The sequence below is a fragment of the Hirundo rustica genome, chromosome 1 (assembly GCF_015227805.2).
Source record: "Hirundo rustica isolate bHirRus1 chromosome 1, bHirRus1.pri.v3, whole genome shotgun sequence".
NCBI classification, from domain to species: Eukaryota; Metazoa; Chordata; class Aves; order Passeriformes; family Hirundinidae; genus Hirundo; species Hirundo rustica.
Genome location: NC_053450.1, coordinates 8,865,219 through 8,886,708, shown reverse-complemented (window position 1 = coordinate 8,886,708; position 21,490 = coordinate 8,865,219). Strand labels below are relative to the sequence as shown.

Sequence of the window (21,490 nt, the reverse complement as noted above, 5' to 3'; positions counted from 1 at the left end):
CTTGTAGATCAGACCTATGAGATACATCTTATTCACTCTTTACAAGTTTTTCGAAAGAAAAATAGGAAATTATAATGAAAATTATGACTTTATCTCTAAAAGATACCATGTGCTTCAAAGGAAATGGCATTACACTTCCCAAGATCTTTCCTAAACCAAATTTTCACTTTTCCCAGCTGGATGGAACAACCCTGAGGAGCCTTTAACCATTTTAGCTACCAGAAACTGAAAGAGATCTTGTCAAGTAATACTGAGTAAGTTTGCAGTACTTGTTGCTTTACAACAGCCTGGTGAGCACCAAGCAAAGTCACAACATTATCTCCTACAAAAACAGCAGCACAAAAAATCAGAGTCCCACATACATTAAAACTCTTACAGATGTGCAGAACAGTTGAAGTCGGAAAGGACCTATGAAGGTCATAGATCAACCTCCCTGCCCAAGCAGGGCCACCAAGGACCAGATCCAGATGGCCTTGGAATATCTCTGAGGACAGAGACTTCTTATCCCTCCATATCCCTAGGTAATCTGTGCCAGTGTTTGGTCATTCTCTCAATACAAAAAGGTTTCCTGATGTTCAGAGGGTACCTCCTGTGCTCCAGTCTGTGCCATTGCCTCTGGTCCCATCACTGGGCTCTGTCTTCTTTCCACCCTCCTTGCAGGTATTTCCATACAATGATGAGATGCCCCTGAGCCTCCTCCCAGCTGAAAAGTCCCAGCTCTCTGAACCTTTCCAGGTGCTTCAGACTCTCAGACATGTTTGTGGCCCTTCACTGCATTCTCTCCTGCATGTCCAAGTCACTCTTGTTGCAGGGAGCCCAGATCTGGGCACAGCACTGCAGCTGTGGCCTCAGCAATGTTGAGAGGAGGGAAGGATGACCGCCCTTCACGTGCTGGCAATGCATCTGCACTGCCTGGAATGCCACTGTCACCTCTGCCACAAGGGCACCCTGCTGGCCCACATTCACCTTGGTGTCCATCAGGACCCCCAGGTCTCTATAGGCAGAGCTGGGTGATTTTCAGCGTAAAGTTGGTGCATGGGGCGTTTGCCCCATATCTAGGTTTCTCCTTGTTGAACTTGAATTGAATCATACTTTAGTTTCTATATATATTATATGCATTAATGCATTGAAATTGAAACAGAAATGCTGTTTAATTTCATTTAGAAGTTGCACAAGAAGTTAACCTAAATTTACATTTCATTAACTCCCATTGATCATAGTGGACAATTAAAAAAGCATATTGCAGCATGTATATTTAGAATTAAAGGCCTAATTAAAAAAAAAAATTACTTTATAAAATATCAGAGAATTTACAGAGGAGAAGGCTGCCACAAATGTCCTAACTGCAAACTACATTTCAATTGGTGCCCATACCTTTCTAGATACCACTGCCTGTAATAGCTGGGAAGACTGAGGAGCTAGTTCTGTGGTAACTGCTGTGGATGACAAATACAGAAAGCTGACCTTACAGTCAGAGAATTTGTAATGTGTTTCCATGATAAGCACTGTGATAGCTCAAGTGCTGAGTATACTGAACTTATTCCTTTCACTGAACACAGACAAGCACTGTGTCCTTTGTTTACAGGGAACTGTTTCTTCTTCAACTAAAAATCAAGCTGTGTTAACCAATTTGAGACCAACTCAGCTATTTGCAAACAACTTGTTGAAAACATTCTGTGACATGTCTCCAGGCTGGGAGAAAACATTGCTGAGCAAGTGGTTAAATGACATCAATTATCTATTATCTATAAAAACTGGTTACTTTGCTCATGAATAGCATTTGTCCATGGATAATTGAGGTCAACCTGGACTTATTTGTCAAACAAACTGTTACTGATTTCAGAAAGAAGATCAAGTACTCAGAACTTGATACACACATGCACACAAAAGAATCTCCCAGGCTGAAAGAAACTGCACTTCTGTAAGTATAAATAAATCATCAGATTTATTCTTTCCTCATCTACAGTAAACAGGGACTTGGAGACAATAATGTGTTCCTTCAGCCACTATTTAAAAAGCATGTATGGCACTGTATGGTACCAGGTGACCCTGGGCGATTAAGCCTGTTCTTTGCGACTTTTCTAAAAGAGACACACTGCACAACAGGTGCTTTTCAACACACTATAGTGGCAGCAAAACTGTGTATGACATCACTGTTGCATTTCACACTCCTTTAGACAGATTGATGACAAAAAATGAAGTGTTCTTTTCCCTCCCCACAAGGGTGCAACATTAAGGAAAGGAAGAAAAACCCCATCATTTTCATCTGTTATTTCTTGTGTTTTATCACCTAAAGTAGCAGCCCCAGATCCTGGGCATTTTACGAATACACATGATTTAAAATGGTAATTGTTTACCTGATAAGCTTACCTGTCCAGGCTCCAGCAGTGGCTCCATTAGCTCTACCCCCTCTGCATAGACTTGAATTAGTGCAAGTAAATCCCTGGATTTGACAGCCTCAAGTAATTCACTCAGTTTAGCTGCTGCAGATGCACAAGTCTTCCTAGAGAACTTATGATCTACATACTTGGCAGTGATAAATTCTTTACGTGCAGTCCTGTGGGGTGTGAAAATAGAGCTTGCTTTAGAAATTTTTAGAAAAATGGGTCAATGATTATAATTTAAAATCACCTTGTCCAACTTGGAAGCTGAGAAGGGAAGAAGAAAACTATCTGATAAAAAGTGTAAAAAGTGTGTTATTTATTGTTACACTGCATGTCATTCTTGCAAACAAGCCCCAAATATGAAATATTGTCAATTTTATCCTGTCTTCTTGTTATATACAAAAATTACTCTGACTGTGGGGACTAGGACGAAAGAAAAGGCAGAGCTAGTGCCATTTAATCCACCGTGTTTATCATCTGAGGGTTTAACTACAAAACTCAAAACCATTCAAGAGTCAAATAATGCACCTCAAAACCCAAACTAAGAGTTTTCTGTACAGGGAAGCTGAGGTAGCTAAAATGTGACTGTATGGCTGGAGACTGAACTTCTAAGAAGCTCCACAATGGGAATAAAATCCTCCAGTCTTCTGCCATCCATGCCTTCCCCTGGCTTGGTTACTGCTTAAGACACTTTACATCACAGATATATTCCAGTAAATTTAGGGAGTTTAAAGATTCAGTACTTACATATCACTTGATGGACTGGGTTTAGGTGAAGGACTAGGTAAATTCCCTTCCATAATATCATTAAAACTAGTATTTCCTACATTCTTGGCCAGCTGCAATAAGAAAATGAATAAATGAAGGTGAGGACTTTTGGGCTCTAACAGCAACCTAACAACAGGACTATTAATGTGCATTTTCCACACTATTAATAAAAGATGGAAAACACAGCACCGAAAAACTAAAGCCCAATGATTACATGGAGATACAGAGCAATTAAAAAGAAAGAAAATGCTTCTATTATGCCAGAACTTGCACAATACACTTCCCAGTCACAGAATTATTTGCATTGCAAATCTGCCTCCAACACAAAACCAGAATGAGGAACCAGCAGCATGAACATTGAAATGGTGCTGGTACACTGATCAGGAAGCTGCTTTTGGAAAGAAGCTCAGGCCTACTGAAGATCATGCTTAGTTAAATTTGATTTAGATTAATAGTAACTTTGCAAAAACTCAATATTTCATGAAGAGAGAAAGTGGTAATGTTGAACCTATACTCAAATCCAGATCTGCCTTACATCTTCTCTCAATTTTCTTATACAAAATTTCTGTAATAAGTGTCTTCTTTCAGGCCAAACACAGCTAGGGAGATAAAACTACTGCAATTGTTTCTTTTTGACTTTTTATATTTTTTCTTTTTTTTTTTTTTTCTTTTTTTTGGTAGTCTCACATCATATTCCTTTCAAAACTTCAATATTACCTGATTTCATTCATCAAATTAAGATTCCTGCAATAGTTTTCTTTCAGAATTAGCAACAGTCATTCTCCCTTGCTAAGTCAAATTAGCTTCATATTTGAAATTTCCTAAGCTTTTAAACTGCCCTGATTTTGGATCAAGATCAGCTATTGAGAGGCAAAATTCTGATGGCACTAATTACAATGGATGTCCATACTCATCCTGCAACACCTCAGGACGAGAAATGAGAAGTGAAAAGAGCACCAATAATATAAAATAACATATAACCATGCATTGTAAAATGTCTACAGAAATATGAAGGAGAAATTCTGCAAAAACACATTCCTTGAAAAAGATTAACGGTAAATGGTACATTTTGGTGCTTCTTATATATCTATATTAACATTTCACTAAAAAATCCCAATATAAATTAAAGAAACTTACCAAGAGTTCAGACGTTCCTAATTTGTCTAATTCCAAAGACTGGATTCGAGAAATATGGACACCCATTTCTCTGTGTATTCCAGAACACTCAATGCAGGTTAAAATGCCCAAATTAGTTGATAGCCATGTTGGATCTGCACAATTGAAAAACAAAGTATTTAATCAAAGTCCAAGAAAAGGTTTGCAGTGGTGGTAAGAGATGTATTCTGTAATCACTCCTTATTAAATGTTTCAAAGAATGAAAATAAACTAAGAATATTCCATACTTTTCTCCAAACTCTAGTGCAAATTTAACAACAAATTGCTACCAATGAAATGCAGTTTTTCAGATTTAGGAACAGTCCCAAAGGCACTGAATTTAGACTTATTCATTCATATCGAGTGAATGTATTTCAATACTTTTAGTATTTGTTTTCTGTACAAATTACTTCCTGTTTTTAAAAGTAACAGATCTCCCAAATTTGACAACTTCTGAAGTTTTAAAATTTACTTCTTGGATTTTAAATAGTCCTTCATAAAAAAATTCATCATAGTGCTCTCCAGTATGTAAAACAGCAGTATGTTGAAGAAAATTTGAGGAATACTGGCTAGGCCAGGAAAAAAATAACTTAAAAAATGCTGTCATGGAGGAGATCTGCATGTATAATTAGAATAGATTTTATACTACTAATGCCACATAAGAAGCACGACCAGTTTTTAAGGAAAAGAAAAAGCTCCAGACATACTTCGTGCACAAATTAATCTCTTCCTTGACCTTAAATAGTAACTGCTGAAGCATTAAGCCAAGAGTTTTAAAGCAGCAAGCTGGAATACAGAGGTGAAGCTTAAAACTTTACTACAAATTAAAAGATGAATGAGAACTGTAATCTGAAGTTTCTATAGCTTTACATAATGAAATAATTGAATGAATCAATTCCAGGATTTGACATAATTATATCCCAGTTTGTAATTTTATCTAGCTATTTCAAATTTGGATCAGTTCTGCATCAGCAAGCAGATGCAAGATACACATGATCGACTCAGTTTCAAATGAGCATCACCTTCTTGAAGCGCCCCTTTGATAAGCAAGCTGCAACAGCTGCCAGATCTCACAGCTCCCACACCAGCTCAGTCTTACTGTGATCAGCTGCCCTTCTCAAGCTCTAAGTGACACACAACTGACCTGTAACTCTGTACTTCTGAAGATACTGTCTGATAGGATTTAAACTCTGGGTCTCATTCTTTGCACAAGATTACTTATTCCACCTCTGAAAACTTCTGATGCTGCAATTCCAGTAGTCTCGTGCCAAGATAGAGCCTCAGAGCAAGATCCTGGCCAGGTCAATTTTTCCACAATCATTGTCTAAATATTACTCACTTCTACTTAGTAGCATGCACAGGATCAGTGATGCCAAGCAACTTCCATTCAAGTGCAACAAGCATCTAGACACAGTGCAACAAGAACAGTTCAAACTCCAGAGGGGCTTGAACTGCTGGAAGTAAGCACAGACAACACACAAAAATATTTTAGTGAATTAAACGGAACTAACGTAGGAAAGTCATATTTCTTCTTTTAAAAACAGGTTGAAGACTGAGAAACATCACTTAGAAAATTAGTTTGCAGTCTACAAACACTCCTTTAAAGAAATTACTTTGCTCCCAACAAGAAGCTGATGACATGAACAAATGGAGATACCTGGTGAGCCACAATCACAACAGACTTCATTTCCGGGTAATCTCTGTATGTCATCAATAATGGCTTTTGTCAGATCCTCTAAACTGTTTTCACCTGTGCTCTGCTCTCCACGGAATGCCATATTTAATGCTTCTTCTTTGCTGTTAGTCAATACTGATATCCATCTAGCACAAGATAAAGACCTTAATGAAGATCTGCATTTGCAAACACATGTTAATCTATAAACTGTAGAAATCTTGCCAGGAACAAAATATTAGTGGGACTACAGGGAAGGACTATATTGTGGGAGAGACTGAGGAAGGGGAAAAGTGAGAGGAAAAACAGGAAAGATTTGAGAAAAGATGAGAATGAGAAGATATAAATAGTCTTAATTCTAACATTCCTTTTGTGAACAATTTTAAAGCCGAGTTCTCAGGTTCCTCAAATAAGCAAAAGTTGTGGAAGGGAAAAGGGGCATTTAAGCTCCTCTAAATTTAACTGCTTTAAAAGGAGCCCAAAATCTTCCTAAAGTCTACTTCCTGGAGAAAATGATAACCCCTACTTTCTCCAGTGTGCATCTTTCTCTTCATAGAGGAAACAGCAAGCACCCTGGCGAATGTGTTGATTTCTAGTTGCCTTTTATATGCAGATCTCTGTGCACTAACCAGAGTCACGCTGTAAAGCACAAATTAATGACAACTGTCATGGCAACCAAAGGGCGAAGGATGACAGAAGAGTAACAATTACCAACAGCCAACAGAAAATTGTAGGAACAACAGCTGAGTGCAACAAATCAAGACTCTTGAATGATGTCTCAGGCACTATTTCCTCCCCTCCCAATCACTCTGCAAGTTGCTGTTTAAACATAATGTTTTAATTAAAACCAAACAAAACCCCTTCTCAGTAGCTGCTGTGCTCCATGTGAAGTAAAGACAGGGAAGCAGTTTCGCTAAGGACCAAACATGTTGCAGATGCAGTGTGGCTAATTTAGAAAAAAGACTAAGTTAAAAAGAATTCCTCACAGGTAAAGTGACTTAAAATGATTTTAGATTTACTGTATTTTTTTTTTTCATAGAGATATTTTAAATTGGCAGTGTCCTCAATGCATTTCATGTTTATTATATTCAGATTGTCTGCAATCATCAGTCTTCTGAAATATGCAGAAATGGTTATGGCCATCTAAACAAAACAAGAGAACTTCAAATTGAAATTCATAATTTCTCATTGAAATAACAATAAAAATATTAGCTTTAAAGGATTTCAGAAAGAAATTTATGTGTACAATCTTAGAACACAGATTCAGAGCCTGAACTAATATATGGACATTCCATATTATATACTTCATTCACATATGTTTTTTATATTTTTATATGCAGAAAATAATTTAGGAGGCAGTGCTTAAAATGGTTTAAAATTTTTGAAAATCAACCTTAAAAATAAAAGAGAAATTGAAAGTCTTGAGCACAAAGTTGCTCCAAAGTTTACATGCTGAAAACAATAAAGGTACATTAATCTTTCTCATTACATGAGAAGAACTCACACTAGAGGGCATTCTTCTGCAGTTTTAATGATGAAATCCAATGTTATTAAAAGAAATGAGAGGCAATGGTGTCTTGTTTCTAATATTATATCATTGTTTGGTTAAATACAAAGAGTAAAATAAAAATTAAACTCAACAAACAACATTTATTCTGACATTTGTTGATAATTTTTGAGTTACAATTTGATTAGTTTGTTAAAAAGGCAGAATTTGAATAAAACTCAACTAAGCAGTAACAATTAAAAAATTATTAGATGCAATTAAAGAAACACAACACAACTGACCCAGCTGTTAGTTTGAGATAGGCTTCCTCATTATGGGTAAGTAACTCTCAGAGCAATCACTGTGTTTGCTCAGGTAGAAGAAACCCTCTGTCCAGGACTGTCACTGGGGCACCCGTGAGTGAGAGCAAGAGGCATCACAGTGGCAGCTCTTCCCTGACAAGCACAAGCACAGACTTGCTCTGAGTGACTGGTGCTGCTTATCAAGAAGTGCCCAGTTGGTCACCAGGCCTTCCTGGCCGGCTGAACACCCAAAAATAAACAAGTCAAGTCAGTAAATATGGAATGTTAATTAAATGTTAATAGTTTATAAAACCCATTCTAACTGCTCTTCTCTTTTTCTTATCTGTATTAGTCTTTTTTGTTCTTACTTTATTTAAATAAAAAAAAAAAAAAAAAGTATTTGCTCTATTTCACAATACTGCCAGTTCCAAATGAATAGTCAAAAACCTTCTGGTAATAGTTTGTGTGTTCTTTCAAATAATTTAAAAATAACCAAGTTTTACAGAATAGTTTTGTCTTCTTGTTTTAGGACAAGAGGAAATGACCTCAAGTTGTCCCAGCAGATATTTATATTGGATATTAGGAAAAAAATTCTTCACAAAATGGGTTTTTAAGCACTGGAACAAGCTCCCCAGGGAAGTGGTTGGGCCACCATCCCTGGAGGGCTTTAAAAGATGCATGGATGGGGTACTTGTTGTGGGCTTGGCAGTGTTTGATTAATGGTTGGACTCAATGGTATTAAAGGTCTTTTCCAACCTAAACTGGTCTATGATACTATTCTACCTAACACAACAAATAGGTGGTCCAATCATCTGTTAAACTTGTTTTTCTGAGTATCAATAATTTCTTATCATCCTTCAAGGCATTTTGTTTGCTGGAGATTCACAGTTTTGAAGAAACAAAGCTAAACAAAAATCTGACATCCTAGGTACCTTCAGGAAATAGAAGGAATTCATTAATCTTGCATGGAGCAGACTTCACTCACACTTCTCTTATTTTGCTTCAGTATTTTCAAGTCAATAAAAAACCCTCCCCCAAGAATAAGAATCAGTCTAATAGGTTTTTTGTTTGTTTGTTTGTGTGGGTTTTTTTCATTTTGCAGTAAAAAATTAACAGTCTCTTCTGACAATCACTATTGCAACACTGTTATTTCCAGGTAAATGGAAAAAGAATACCATAATCTTTTTCAAATACTGATATATAACTTTTTTTTTTGTATGGAAGAAGCATCAGACAGTATCAATGCTTTCAAACTCAATCTTTCCAAGGTGAAAAATGTCTGCAGAATGCTGTTAAAAACTAGACTGAAGTAAGATGTCTGTTTCTTCATAGAAAACTTTCTAAACCTAGCTTTGTTTATAATCCAGGCATTTCCTACAGGTGAGGATATGCTCTGGACCTTCAAAAACAGGTTAGGAAAGAGCCCACAGCTCATTACCACCAGAGGGTGTTTGGCCCTATCCACAATTGTATTAAAAAAAAACCCAGAAAGCACCTATTATTGTATTTGTCAAAAAAGATCACTTTTCCTATGTTCTACACATAAATATATATTTACATGCACATACAGAAACACACTACCCACACCCCACTTCCCCCTAACAACTGTACTTTATCTATTAGAGAAACTAATAATCCGTTGAGAATTTAAGGACTGTCAATCAGTAGTTAAAGGCCAACAAACAGCTGCCTGGATAAAAATCAAGAAAGGCACTGGATGAAGGAAATGTTTGAAGGGAAGCAGTAATAAACCAGTAACATTAAGTAGGCTTCAGTGCTTTGTATGCATGTCTTTTTAAAAATCTCCTTGTAAAAATTATTATTATTATTACTATGATTCTATGATTATATTTAGTTTGAGGATCTACTTAAGGAAGCAGTGTAAAATGATAACTGGAGGAAAACGTATGCAAGACCAGTTAAACTATAATAAAAAGAAATACATCTTGCTTTTTTTCTCTATTTAGAAGCGAGTCTATAAGGAAGCTGATTTGAAAATCTATTTATGCATTTTCAATTGGTTCACAAAGTAAAAAGATCAGAAGAGAGGCAGCACTAAAACTGTGTGGACAAAACACAAGAGGAAAGGATCAAGAGAGAGGCACACCTATACAGTTTAAGAGGAAATTGAAACAAGAGGATGACAACTCTTAACTGAGGAGTTATATCAAGTAGTTCCTGCAGAACACTCTTAAATCACTAAGGTTGGAAGTTCAAGGGGTGCTGTTCCTGTGACACCTTAGATAATAAAGCTTTTTAGGGCTGCAGAAGAAAAACAGTTTCCCATTAGTGCAATTACACTCATTCTGTCTCCTCAAGGGGGGCAGTGGAAGGGAAGGTGCTGGTGACCAGAGACAGGACATGAGGAAATGGAGCAAAGCTGCATCAGGGACGTTCAGATAGGACACTAGGAGAAAGTTGTCCACTGACAGGGTGCTTGGCCACTGGAAAGGCTCCCCAGGGAAATGGCCAGGATATCAAGCCTGGGAGTGTTAAAGGAGCATCTGGGAAATACCCTTAGTCACATGATTTACTTGTAGGCAGTTATGGGAGGAGCAGGGAGTTGGATTCAATGATCCTTAAGGGTCCCTTCCAACTTGAGATATTCTATGATTCTGTATTCCAAAGCAAGTAATTTTCTCAACCACTTGACTTTAGAGTGATAGACAAAATTTCAGTGCTTCTAATAGGAAATAAAACCAGCCTGGAATTTCAAAACAGTCCAACAGGCAGCCTGCTAAATAAATTTATTCATCTACCACTCAGAAGAGGGATATTGCTAATTAATTCTTCCCCTACCTTGCTCATGTGTTAGGACAAAAAAAACCCAAACAAACCACTCTACCTGTTAAACCAATTAATACAGTTAAAATTAATTTATGGCAGAGTACCAAAAACTTAAAACTCGTAAGAAATAGCAGTATTTTCTTCTTGACTAAGAAAATTACTGGAATAATTAAGTTACAGGATGAATGCAGTAATCATGACTAGTAAGTCAGCTTTGCACTGTAAGAGTCAACATAAAGCTGTGGAATCCCAGAAGGAAATAGCTGCACAACAAAGAATTCTCCAGCCCTTTTATCTCACCCATGACTCCCAAGGTTGAACTGTCAATGCCACTGCCACCCAATACTACCAAACAAGTGGAACACCCTACAAACTTCCTCTGTACCTTTAAAATACACATGGAGCAACACAGTCTTCCACTAGAATGTGGATATTTAAGGAAACAATGAGATAATCTTTGCTGTCCTCTTCAGTAGTAAATTTATTCCTTGAACTTTTGTGTGTTGAGCATTAGTCAACATGCACAACACATGTCTGGTGACATAGGAAGAAAAAACAGTGATATATAGTTCTCATGAAATAATTCTGATGCAGCAGGAAGAAAGATTGTTTAAAAAGAAATAATCTAATTGAAAACATGCATAAATTAAGCAAGTTCCTGGATTCTGAAGTACACAAATCTCAGAGATTTGCTTTGCCATTTATTTCTAGGCCTAAAGAAGAAAAAGTGCACTGCCTATAGATATTTTCTATGAAAAATATGGAGATCTTTTAGCTATTTATTATGTTTCATTTCAAGGAAAAGGTAGGATGAAGTGGGAAAGAAGTAACTGCAGAACAGGATTGACAGATAAGATTTGAGAAGAATTTAAAAATATTTCACATGAATCTTAATAAACTGATCTACAGTATCATCCCAAGCACTTCAGACAAACCAGGTCCTGGCAGGATACACAATCTAAATGGGGTTTTGGTTAGTTGGGTTTGGTTTAGTTTTGGTTTTAATGTTACTAGGTTTTAAAAGAGCTCTATAGTGTGACACAAAATAGTTTACATTTACAGATTCATAACAGCAGAAAAAAGAGACATTAGGCACTATTTATGCATTAGCTGAGAAAATTATTTCCACTGTTATGTATGATTTTATACATTTCTATTGGCAAAATAAACTTGAAAAAATGTAAACTTTCTTACGCTACGTATTCCTGTTCATCTTCTGCTTGAAAGTGGTACGTTCTGTTATCTGAAATAAAGAAATACATCTTTACATCTTTTCATTTGGCACATGATAAAAATTAATGTGCCTACATATTGGGTACTAAAACCCATTTGGCAGCTAAAGCCTTCAAGAGCAATTTCTCTTAAAAGGCATGATTAATTATTTATTCATAGCTATGGATATGAACTCAGAAAAAAAAAAAAAGAAAGATGAAACTGTAAATTTTGATTCACACCAATTGCATGTATTTTATAAGCCTTGAGTTTTGAAATACTAAAGAAAAATAAACACATGGATTAAATTTTACCCTTTCAGAAGTGGAAACATAATTAGGAGAAGAGTGCTAAATTAATTTGTTCCTTTTATATAATTTTTCCCTCCAGTTGAGCCAAGAAAATTCTTTTATTAACCAACAGACAAAGACATGAAGTAGATATTAGCATCAAAGATTTCCTAGACTGTCCTTTTCAATATAGAATGTTGGAACTGTCTGTTGATTAATATTCTGTATGTAAACACAAAGTCGACTCATCAAAAGAGTTTTTAATACCAGACTGGATACAAATACCTGCTGTACAAGACCACACTGGAAAGGAGAACCACAAGAGCTTTAATGCTGAAAAGACAAGATACTAGCAATTTTCAGACAAAGAGAAATATATTTTTAATGTAAGATAAGAGAGAAAGAAATTGGGTCTCCTTATCTTCCTCATTCCCTCAAAGAGCACTCAAAAAGCAGAATGATGACTGAAAAGTGGGATAAAGCCAAAGGTCTTTCTCATTTCCTGGTGGATACAGCTAATACATGTTCCAGTGAGCTGTTAAACATCTCTCTGAACTCAGGGAACAGCACATGTGCTGCATTTCATGGCTTGTCACAAACAAATGGTATTTATGTCACATCTACACAGAGAAAGGTTCTACATCCATTTGTTCATCATCAGAACTAAGGCTCTGAACACTCACGAGACACTGTGTGTGCCTGGACACAGACCTGAACTTTGAGCTCTAGCCTTGTGCTCTACTCAAAGCATCTTGCAATGACATTTTCAGAAATCCCACGTAATACAAGATGGTACTAAAGTTGCTACATACGTGATATTAGATCAAAGGACTTCTTATCTTCAGCATTTGGCTTCACCTGGCAGGTCAATAAATTCAGTTTAGCTGGTTGCCTGTTGGACTAAAAAGAAAATTTATTTTATTTTAAAAATGTATTGATTTAGGATTATTTTCCCTTTCTAGGGAGTGGGCATGTATGATATTACTTAAAGGTTGGATATGCACACATATCCACCCTCAAAAAGCTGGAGATCAGCATCACTTGATCTGATTTGGTCTCTCAAAATGGACACATTGCTAAATCTAAACAAAATTAAAATCTTCATGGCCTCACTTTATCTGTAAGGGATGAAGAGAAAAATCTTTAAATTTACAATATGCTAATATTAATATTTTTAATTGCATTTCATCAACAATGGCAACACTATAACACAGTTTTTCATTACAGCATGCCCGTATTCCAAGTTTCCTCCCATTTTAAATAAATCAAAGATATAATCCTAAAACTTTAAAAGGGAAATGGAAAGCTGAAGATCTGGAGTTTCAGAACTCCAGATAAATACCAATACCAATATTCTATGCTGTCATTAAGTCACTTAAGACATGATAATTAAATGCATCTTTGAGGAATTTGGGGTTTATACAGGTAGTAAGCTTTAGAAACTGAGGGCTGTCAGTGGAATTTAGGGCAAAGGGGGAAAAGACGTGAGGAAATGGGACCATCTCCTTTAACAAGAGCAACTCTTGTGCTCGTTACCAATAGGAAACAAATTATGCTACACTCCCAACAAGGCAGTTTTAGCACTGCCTCCACCATGATCACCTTGGTACAACATTACACCTGAGAATTCCTAGGAAAATCCTTCAGATATATGCCTGATTCCAAGATCTCACTGCGATCAAAACTTGCCAGCATTTCAAACTATTAACTGAAAGCACTCAAAATACTAAACACATTCATTCATCTGTCAGACTCTAACCTAATATCAAATACTTCCCAAGTTCCCAAATTATGTGGTTCATGACATGACAATCCTTATCAGCAAATCCATCTGAAGAATTAATTGACAAGTCTGTTCAATACATTTGCCATTTTCTTATTAATCTGCTGATAAATTCATTTCATAAGCTACAGTTTCACAACAGATCAATAGCCAGAAGCTGAAGTAACATCCTTTTTGCAACAGCACATTAGCAAAAGATTCAGCAGGAAAGGATAATGCTATTTATTATTTTCATATAAAGGTATAAAAATAACTTACCGTTGCATGTGAAATGGTAAGAATTCCATTTTTAACAGTGCACTTCCTTCTTTGCCATACTTTCCTTAACCTACATAAGAATATCGTATCAAGTTTAGTAAACAGATGTGACTTCAAAACGCACTATCATTATCATTTTGAGACAATTAGCTTTAAAAAACAAACGGATGCAGTCAAAATAAATGCTTCACCAAAAAAACTTGGAGATTTGTGACAGATCTTAATAATCTTATAGAAAGTTATAAAGATAATAGCTTTCTTTTAACTTTTTTTTTTATGCTTGCTTATCATGCTTTTTATATTTGACACATTAAGTTCAGTTCTGTGTTCAGGCTTGAACTTTGGAACTCACAAGTAATTGTGGCACATGCATTAGGAGAATATGTCTGAAGCAACCACAGTAGAAAACTACTAAAATCAGAGCGTGAACATAGTAGTAGATTTCACTATTATGTGCTACCAGAACATACCCATCACTCTTCTTTAAAAGATAACCTTTCTTCTCACTGCCATATTCCTTATTCCCCTGAAGCTGATGCATACTGTACCCTCCTTGCCTGCTCTGTGAATCCTGAAAAAGGGAAACACAACATTAATGTTCTCCTGATGTACACAGTAAACTTTCCTAACCTTTAAGCCTATTTTATTTTTTCTTCTCTACAACATCACATATTCATAAAGATTAAAAAAGGAGAACTCCTACTGCAGATTTTACTTTCATAGGAGAGCTTGCTTTTACACCACATGATCTTGAACTAGATGCATATTCAAGATTCAATTAACACATCAGTCCTTTGATGCAAATATGCATCTCAAAACAAAGACTTTCAGAATACAGATATTTAATGTTGCACAATCTTATAAGAAAAAAAAAGGCTAAAATAAAATTTCAAAAAGAAAACAGCAGAATATAGCATGCATATATATAGGAACACATATATAAAGAAAGACAAATGCTAATCACTTTTTTTTTCCAATTAAAAAAAAATGTATAATTAATGAGCTTCAGTGAATGAAGTCAGCTGAAATAACTTTTGACCTGATCTAGTGAAACAATTAAATGAAATGGATTAACTTGTTACAAGCACATCAGAAAAAAAAAAAATCCCCCAAATTCATTAAAACATTGACTTACTCTCCTAGACTTCGATCAGGAAAGGCAAAAGCAATAGAGGAAAGAGAAAGCAAATAATTTAAAACAAGAATTATTATTCATTTAAAAAACCATGTTCCTTGAACATAAGTTTTATAACCCCCATTGTTTAAACAATGTTTCCCCTTTCTAAAGACACTAATAGAGAGAAGGCAAGAACTATTTTTTTAGGCATATTGATGTTTTGTCTCATCCAGTAACAATATATCATAACAAAATTCCAGGCAAACTGGCATATATGACATTGGCTTCACCTAAAACAACTAAGATGACTGCAGGATCAAATTTTTAATAAATCTTCCAATCTTTGTAATCTTTAAATTGACTAAAATAATAGTCATATTGTATTCTCCACCACAGGAGCTAATTCTGAATTTCCATAGAAAAATATCAGGTCCAAAGTTAACATTTAATTTTTGCAAGTGTATGTAAAAAGTTATCATTAATGGCACATCAATTAGTTTTTAAATATAATTGTGCAACAATAACCTGTAAAACATTTGACAACATCCCAACAATAAATCAAAAGAATGGGAAGTTCAATGACTCCCTTGTCAATAACCTTTCCTCTCTAAAGCAAAGCACCTTACTACCACAACCAATATATATTGAAGATTGCTCCCTCTTGGTTTATCCAGGGTGCCTACAATTGTTTTTCATTTTGTAACAAGTTTGCCACAAAGTTTAGAGAAGTGCTTTGGTAAAACCAGTAGTTATGGCTGGAAGCAGCACAAAGGCTCCTTCGAGCTGGACACTGCCAGCAGTGCTCACACCACCACAATCAGCAGCTCATCTGTTAAAAGCAGATTTCAAGACCCCATTGGAATTAGGGTCCTGCTGGTATTAGCATAGGAATGAACAAAATGAGATGTAGTTCTTGTTGCAAGTAGCATATGAGATGGAGATTTGGGGAAATAATCAAAATGCAAAGAAATAATTGACAAAACAGACACAAAACATGATTCCAAAAATTAGTTACATTCAATTTAATGCTCTTAAGTTACATTTGCAGCAATAACAATAGACAAAAATAGGGAACAGAAGCCTGTATTAAAGGCCCAGTTTCTTTTAAAATTTAAGCTTCTTAGGATATGAGCATTTTGCAACATACAAGATCAGATATTTTACACAATTAAAAATACATTAATATTCATTAAAATACTTTTTCCAAAAGACATAAACCATAATAACTTTCCAAAATTAGATAATTCTTGCACAAGAATCTGCCCCAACTTGACACAAGGGACACTGCATGTAGCAGAGCCCACGTCAATGGTACTTCCTGCAATGAGGCTGCAGCACTGGCACTGCTGCACAGCCCAGGACAGTCCAGATGTGCTTCTCCAGGAGCCAGGTAATTAAAGTGATTACAGTAATATTTTTTTACTGATGAAAGGACAGGTATGCCACAAAAAACCGTGAGGTCATCACAGATGCCCATAATGCTAAATAAACACCTTGAACAAGTCCAAGGGTGAAATAGGAGTCACATTATGAGACCTCGAAAATGTCAGGACATCTCACTTATCCCACAGCAGCTCTAAAGAGGTTAAAGGTGGCAGAATTTACAATTTGGACAGGAATCACTAGTTTCAATTTCCTCCTCTCACTCAAAGAAACTTTTAACTATAAACAACCAGGGCATCGATTTTATTATTTCAAACTGCTTCCCTGCCAAAGCAATGTTTGGTAAGACTGCTTCTGATTTTTTACAAATCCACTGGAAAAAAATCCCATTCATTTCATGTTCTTCAATAATTCCATCTATCCATCAATTTTCCAGTGATGAGATTATAATACACTAATATAAGTGGGAAAATGTATACTTAATCATAATCCACCAAGCCATCTGTCACAATAATAAAGTCCAGCTTTATGTCCTTGAAGATTTGGATATACACATTGATGGAGGCTGACTGGAAAACTCAGGCCATGTCAGGCTTTGCTGACTCTTAACCAAGGAGTAATGAATGCTGACATGCTGCTTCAGGATTAAATACTGAATACCTCAGTAACACATTGTTTTATCAAGCTCCTCAATTTCTGCTAGCTTCATTACACTCTGACTCATGTCATGAAGCAGAATCTCATGACTCAAAGTCCTCATGTTGATTTTGAAAGAGAAACTTGAACATCAATGTTACCAAATGGTTATTTTATCAAAATAGCAGATTCTTGCATTATATCACTTCTCTATGCCTCTACTGTGATTTGACTGGATATCTGAGAATCACAATACTACTCCTTTTTCTTTTAGGACACAACTTCAATTGTCTTCTAAACAAACACTTTATTTTTATGTTTATAATTTTATATACCTATATTACATTTATACACACACAAAGAGTTTTTCAAGAGTCCTAGAATTTGACCACACTGCAATTACAGTCAGAACACTTGCACAGTTTATTTTGGTGATGCCTGTGAAGCTACTTTATTTAAACATGTATTCAAGTTTCAAAATTTGACTTCACATTTATATTTGACTTTACTTCTATATTTCAGATGAGGTTTTGTTGCATATAGGTAAAACCTTATAAAAGGAAAGCCTGTAAAATCATGGCTCAGGCCTGCTACTTCAATTAAGCAGAAAAGGACTACGGGAAAGTGACTCAGATGAATTAGAGGGAGAAAAACAAGTCCTGGAACCATCATGTGTTCACATCATGGTGTATGGTGGTTGGTTGAATTATGTTTCTTATGACTTAAAGCTATCAGATTAAACTGATAATGGGCTAATTACTTTAAAAAGGCTGGGTTTTTGCAATAAAGTGGCTCTCCTTTGCACCTGCCCAGGGACCCTGCATCACTACAGACCCTCACCCACAGCCCACCCACAGTTTCTTTCCACTAAACCACAATAGTTTTACTACACATCCAGGAAACAGGTAACCAAAAATCCAAACATTATATTTCACTTGTTAGTCTGCCTCATAATAATCTATGAGCAATTTTGAAACTTGACTTGTATGGACTGTACCATATGCAGCCATTAATGCACAACACATTTCTGAAGAACATCCACCCATTTGTCCTGTTTTATTTCCAAGAACTGGCTGATTGTCAAGAAGCATGAACTCAACAACATATGCAGCATCCATAAAGGAGGAGATGTTTCCCTTTGCTTCTCAAATAATCAGCTTGTGGAAGAAAAGGTACATGAGAGGAGAGCAAGTCTTGCTGCTCTGTGTGTTGGGAATCAATTTCTGATGAAGAATGAGCAGGAATCATGTTCAGACAGGTTTAGATAATAGGGAGATGACAAATGTAATGCCTGTATGGAAGACTCTTTAGGTGTTATGGAAGAGATCTGGTAAGTTCATGTGTACACTGGAGATGGAAGGGGAAAAAAAAAAAAATATATATATATATATATACCAAACTGAGAATCAGGAAAGACTGTAAAGTACAAGATAAGGGAAAACTGAGAACTAGAAAGAACTAGTAGCTTTTACAGTAAATTGGGATCTATTCAAAGCTGCTCTGTGGTACTCCTGTCAGCATTTGTGGCATGAAAAAAATTCTAAAACACATGCAGAGTGTGTTTTAAGGCTGTGTTGTCCTTCAGAATTACGGGATTAGCGATGCAGGAAGAGGAACAGCCTCCTGGCCAAGGTTTGTCTGCTATATGATGTGCGCCTATGTTATGTAAGCAAGCATTCAAAAGAAAAAAACACAACCACGGTAAGGAATTACTCATCCATCATTCCTTATTAACTGTGATTCCACATTAGTTAATTTACAAACTTCAAGCCACACACCTACACACAGTGGCCATAACCACAATGGGCTATCTATAAAATTACATGACAGCCCATGAAAGTATTTGCCCCAGTTACTAAAGTCCTATTTTTCAAAAGTTTCAGAAGAATTCCAGGAAAGTAATGATTTTTTAGCTTCACACCACAGAAGGGACACTAATGAAAACTACTTTGAAGAATATATTTATTATTACATACACTGGAAAATCAGGGCAGCTTTTGAACAGAGGTTGTATACAAAAATTTCCTGTGGTTCCATGGAAGAATAAGGAAGTAAATGATGACTGATGCAGTGTACCTGGGCTTTCAATGGGCACTAATTCTTCCTTATGACAGGGAAAGAAATACAGTGCCACAGGACGAGAGGAAAAGGCCTCAGGTGAGATAACAGGTTAAAAGCATGAAACAGCCAAAGGAGTTTCACAGAAAGCTGTGCCAGCAAATGTGGTGTCTAACACAAACAATATGAAAAAGGGTGAACAGTAAACTGTCAAATTTTGTTAAATACCATTAAATTATTCAGGATACTCAAGAAAGGCTGACTGAAGAATTTCTCAGGAAGTCAGATAGTGAGTAGTGTGACAACAAACGATGGGTGAAGATCAGCATAAAAAAATGCCAGGTGATGCAGAGAAGAATAAGAGGCTGTGAGCTCATCATGAAGGCTCAGAAACAGGATGATAGAGTTATAGCTTTACAGATGATTAAACTCACACACCTCCTCTGACCAAAAAGCAAGTCAATATAAGGTTTTATATGGAAAAATTAAAAAAAAAAAAAAAAGAAAAAGAAAAAAAAGTATCTAGTAAGGATATCAAATTCACACACATTCAGGTGTATGTGTGTGAATATAGGGTATGCAGATGTAAAAGTTCAAAACAAATAAAAGGGGAAAGATTTCTACACACATGTGAAGGGTTAAGTTTCCTGTAGAATTCCCCCCCCCCCCCCCAACTAAGTTGCTAGGAGACTAAATACTGATAGTTTAAGGGTGCTCAACCCGGACAAAGGAAGTGGATCACTTAGTTTTGGGGGAGGGAAAAGGCTCCCGAGAGCTGAGGGTGGTGGGATCACTGCTCTCCGTTTTCCGGGGAGCACGGTCGGGCGACTGGTAGCTGTGTAGAGTCCACGGTTAATGGAGGAGTCTGGTCCTGGGAATTCTATCATCTGTTGGAGCGCCAGGAATTCGGAGTTTCTTCGCTGCCCTGCTGGATTTTGGGTCAGCCCGGGTCCAGCCACTGTGGGTTCTCCAGCACTGCTCACTTTGCCTGCCAGGGCACCCCCTGCCTGCCGAGGACAATCCACCACTTCCAGCTTCCAGCCGTCAGCGCCGGAGCTTCCACCGTTTGCCCCTCGGGGTTCTTGGTTCTGTTTTCCTATTATTATAATTGCTGTTGTTGTTTGTCTGTCCTGTTATATTTACTTGTAAAGGATTGTTATTCCTTTCCCCATAGCTCTGACTGAAAAGTTTTTTTTTTAATCTTCCAAACTGTAATAACACGGAGGGAAGGATTTGAATTCCACATTCCTAGAGAGGCCTGCCTCTCCCTCGCAAACACCTGTCTTTTCAAACCGAGACAACACAACATGCAGCCATGGTGGGAAAGGCACAGCTGTAACATAAGCTGATGGTTTACACTTCTTTACTTGCTTCTTCAAAAAGGAACTGCACAAGTTCAAAGACTTCCAAGCCAGTTAAGCTATTAATGGGAGGGTATTCTAGGGAAGTACCCGTGTTTATTGCCCCGCATTTTACCCTCAACACTCACTGTTAACTATCATCAGAAACTTGGCTGACTCAGTGACCTGGTTGTAAATGATGTTTTTATATATATATGATATTAGCAATACTGTTAAATCATATATTTGGATGATCTATATATTCAGCAGAATGGCATCTATCTAATGTTTAGTTATAATTCATATTTAATAACTGACACCTGGTAAATATGAATGTCTTATACACCTACAAGAAAACTGAACAGATGGTAAGCAAACTTTTCCTGAAGGAAAGCTACACTGGCCCTCCCAACAGTCACTGTCACCATGGGATAGACAGTATTTCTCTCAGGCATATGATTTTGAAAAGTCACAGTATTATCTCTGGTAAAAGCTGTGATGTGTGTTATTATGTTATCTCCTAGTTCAAAAACTATTCCAGTACATCTGCAACGGACTTCACATGTGCTTCCCTCCACTTTTGCAGTGGATACCAGATACCAGTGCATTTGATGATGAATTTTACTTTTTAACTGCCCTGTCTCAGCCCCTGCTGTCTGAATAGCAAAAATAATTTCTTCCTTAGTATATACTATCAGCTAAAGGAATTTGGAAAGAAGAACAACAGCACAAAATCTGTGTGAGTTAGCAGATGAACTCTGCAATGTGCAAACCACAGCTAAAGGCAAGTCTCTGGTTCTCATTCTGCTTTGGGATCATGAAAATCTTGAACACAAAGTGGCTGGAGGATAGCAGAACA

The 21,490-nt window shown here is 36.6% G+C and overlaps 1 protein-coding gene across 3 annotated transcripts in view; it reads right to left on the bottom strand.

Annotated features, from left to right (window-relative positions):
• Positions 1-21,490, bottom strand: part of ASAP1 (ArfGAP with SH3 domain, ankyrin repeat and PH domain 1) — a 126,726-nt gene that overhangs the window by 34,149 nt on the left and 71,087 nt on the right. For all 3 annotated transcript variants that reach the window (XM_040083102.2, XM_058419400.1, XM_058419397.1), the window contains exons 11-18: positions 14,568-14,668; positions 14,098-14,167; positions 12,869-12,956; positions 11,749-11,797; positions 5,965-6,128; positions 4,290-4,423; positions 3,132-3,223; positions 2,371-2,557 (exon numbers count right to left, since the gene is read on the bottom strand). In XM_040083102.2, coding sequence (XP_039939036.1) covers positions 2,371-2,557; positions 3,132-3,223; positions 4,290-4,423; positions 5,965-6,128; positions 11,749-11,797; positions 12,869-12,956; positions 14,098-14,167; positions 14,568-14,668 — 885 coding nt within the window. The remainder of the gene's footprint in view (positions 1-2,370; positions 2,558-3,131; positions 3,224-4,289; positions 4,424-5,964; positions 6,129-11,748; positions 11,798-12,868; positions 12,957-14,097; positions 14,168-14,567; positions 14,669-21,490) is intronic.